General features: G+C 43.7%; 1 protein-coding gene across 1 annotated transcript; it reads right to left on the bottom strand.

Moving 5' to 3' along the window:
- On the bottom strand, window positions 1-948 carry LOC142445626 (olfactory receptor 10V1-like). The gene has a single exon (XM_075547578.1). It carries the CDS (start codon window positions 946-948, stop codon window positions 1-3), a length of 948 nt encoding a protein of 315 aa, XP_075403693.1.
- Window positions 949-3,476: the final 2,528 nt, after the last annotated feature.

Raw genomic sequence — 3,476 nt, 5'->3', positions numbered from 1 at the left:
TCATGGTGTTTGGGGCAGCAAGAGCCTCATCAATGCTTTCTTCAGAGCATCCTTAAGCTCTCTGTTCCTCATGCTGTAGATTAAGGGATTCAACACAGGAGTGACGAATGTGTAAACCACAGACACTACTTGGCCTCTCTCGGGAGAGTAGCTGGAACTGGGGCACAAGTAAATGAGACTTCCACATCCGTACTGGAGGAGGACCACAGTGAGGTGGGAGGAGCAGGTGGAGAAGGCCTTGTGCCTCCCTTCTGAAGAGCTGATCTTCAAGATGGCAGCCACAATGAAAACATAGGAGAGAGAGATGAGCAGGAATGGGATGGTGAGGACCGTGATGCTGACCACAAACAGAGTAGCCTCATGAACCCGAGTATCTGCACAGGCTAGTCTCATGACAGGGAGAACATCACAGTAGAAGAGGCTGATTTCTTTACTGCTGCAAAAGGGGAGTTGGAAGATGAGCACGGTCAATTGCATGGCCAAAATGAATCCCAGCACCAGAGCCCCAACAGCCAGTTGGACACACAACCGCCAGCTCATGATGAGCGTGTAACGTAGAGGGTGACAAATGGCTACAAACCGGTCATACGCCATGATGGCCAGCAGAATGCAATCAGTGCTGCCCAGGAAGATGAAGAAGAACATCTGGGTACCACACCCCGGAAGGGAGATTATGGTTCTCTCAGGGAACAGGACACTGGCCAGAGTCAGAGGAGCAATGGTGGAGGAATAGAACATCTCCAAGGCTGCCAAGTTGGCCAGGAAGAAGTACATGGGGGTGTGGAGAGAATGATTGATCCAAATGATCAAGAAAATGGAGATGTTGCCACTGATGCTGACCAGGTACATAATCAAGAAAGCCACAAAAATCAGCATCTGTACCTCCGGGAGCTTGGAAAAGGGGCGGAAGTGGAAGTGAATCATCCCTGTTTGGTTGGCATCCTCCATATGCTCAAAGAACTGGGCCTGCTAATAACACAGGCACGGCCCCTAGGAACAGATCAAAGTTGGGACATGGAAGTCAATGATGGCTGAACCATGCAATGCTTTGCCTCACACTTTGAGACTCCTCAACTCCAACCATCATCGTCTCTCAGCTGAACTCAGCTACACGTTTTCTTCGAGAGTTTTGTTTTGCTCTTGTTTTGCTGTAACCATTAGAAATAGTTTAACACCAAAATCTTAAGTCATTATATTTTATCCCCAGACCACAAACCCCTCTTCTTGCTCAGTACTTTCATTCCTTGAATTCTTGGGTATGTATAAGGGGTAGAGCCTATGAGTTGGACCATCTAGTTTCCAATACCCAAACTGCCAGTTAACAACTGTATGATCTTGGAAATTCTGCTAAAACTTCCTGTGTTGACCTAATCATCTTTAAAACAGCGGTGACAAGGCACAAACTCTTAGGGTTGGTGTGAGAAGTAGAAGTGTCTGATCCCTCTTTGTAAACGCTCCATAAATGTTAGCAATAATTATTAATACTAAGTTCTTCACCCTTGTTGCCTAAAAACATCGGTTTCTATCAAGTTGATTCTAACTCACAGCAATCCTGTAAATCCTGCAAGGTGGTACCACTCGGTATGATTTCTAGACTGGAATCTTGATGGAAGTAGACTACCACCGTTTACTTTGAATCACCACCAACCTTTTGATTAGCAGCTGCGGGCTTAAATACTGTACCACCAAGGCTCCTTTGGATATCTCCAATTAGGCTTTATCCCACATGTCAGCCACTATAGTCCTATGGTCCATCTTTTCTATTTGTGTTCCACATTACTGTCACTCTTCTTGATGGCCTGATCTACTTCCAATCCTGATGTTGGTGTTGGTGTTGTTGGCGTTGTAGGCTGCCATCAAACTGAGTCCTGACTAAAGCAACACACACACACACAAACAAACACACGACTGCCCCTCCAGTGCCATCCCCATGATTACTTATGGATTGGATTCCTGTGATCCAAGGATTTACACTGGCTGATTTGGGGAAGTAGCTCTCTGGGCTTTGCTTCTTAGTTCTTCTTAATCTAGAAGCACAACTAAAACTTTCTCAGCATCATACGGTGCAAGCATCCATGAGATCCTCTGGCCATAAATGAACTAAGGCCTCCCCCAAGGAAAGCAAAAATGCCATATGTCATAAAATAACCACCATCTCTACTCCAGGATGAGTTTGGCAAAAGGAGATCCCAAAAGTCATCGATGGTGCTCAGTATCAGCCATTTGTCGTTCTTGTGGGGTGCTGTCAAGTCCATCCCAACTCACAGCAGAATGGAACAATGCCAGGTCCAGCACCATCCTCACGATGGTTCTGTCTGAGTCCATCGCTGCAGCCACTGGGTCAGTCCATCTGGTTGAAGGTCTTCCTCTCTTTTGTTGCCCCTCCACTTTACAAAGCACGTTGTCCTTCTCCAGGGATTAGTCTCTGCTAGTGATAATGCGTTGGGGTGCTATCCACACATCCAGCTATTCGAAGCCAACAGCCAAACAGCCTGCATGCAAAGAAGTTATCTCGGTCAGAAATTTTTTCTCTGGGGTGCCTTCAAAATAGATTTATTTTTTGTGCCACGGAAAAATGCCCCTTTGAGGTCAGAGAGAATTTCAAGTTTATTAATGGTACTCAAGTGAACATCTTCCCAAATCACTGAAGTTTTGCATCATGTTTGCAGTAATACTGCCCTGTATTTTTTTTAAAAAAAGGTTTTAGATCGATCGAATATTTTAAAGAAGTTTGGGAAAACTGCAAAGAGACACCAGAAGAGGAATGACCTGTCAGCCTAGACAAATGGAGAAACTGTCACTGACGTCCAGACACTGTTGGAATAAACCACAGAATTCCCCCTGATGCAATAACTATGGGATCTGGGCTCTCAGATGATTTCATGTTTTCAATTTAAAGAAATCACACCTTAACCTCAGTAAACTTTGGGCTGGATGGGTGTGAAAAAGCATTGCTCAAAGATCAACCAACCCAAAGAGCTGATCTTTCATCAATATTTTAGGCAAGATTGAAACTATTGTTGGTGACTTTATAGACTGAATTGTTAGCAGGGATGAGTCTTAGATTACCCAGATAAGCCAGAGAACAAGTGTCCATCAAAACAAAGGCTTCAAAGAAATTTTATTGGCCTGTTAAATCCAAGGCAAAGATGTCAATTCCAAGAAAGATGATTCAATGGAATATGTAAATTATCAGACCTTATTGTTAGTGTCACATTCAAGTAAAATTTGGTACAGCAACAGGGATTCCCAGAAATTGAAGTCAAATTCAGAAGAAGATGTGAAAGGAGAGATATTAATGTGACATCAGATAAATCTTGGCTGAAAGCAGACAATGCCATAAAGATGGTTACATGTCTTATTAAGTATGCAAAGATATCATTCAATTGTGTGGATAATGATAAACTGTGGATAATACTAAGAAGAATAGGAATCCCAAGACACTTCATTGTACTACTCATCTGGAACCTGAACCA

Source organism: Tenrec ecaudatus, chromosome 4 (assembly GCF_050624435.1).
Source record: "Tenrec ecaudatus isolate mTenEca1 chromosome 4, mTenEca1.hap1, whole genome shotgun sequence".
Lineage (NCBI taxonomy): Eukaryota > Metazoa > Chordata > Mammalia > Afrosoricida > Tenrecidae > Tenrec > Tenrec ecaudatus.
The sequence above is the reverse complement of the archived record's forward strand: the minus strand, read 5'-3'. Positions and strand labels throughout refer to the sequence as shown.

Bases quoted from the DNA above. Each gene is read 5' to 3' on its own strand.
- LOC142445626 (XM_075547578.1), bottom strand. From the start codon at position 948: ATGGAGGATGCCAACCAAACAGGGATGATTCACTTCCACTTCCGCCCC.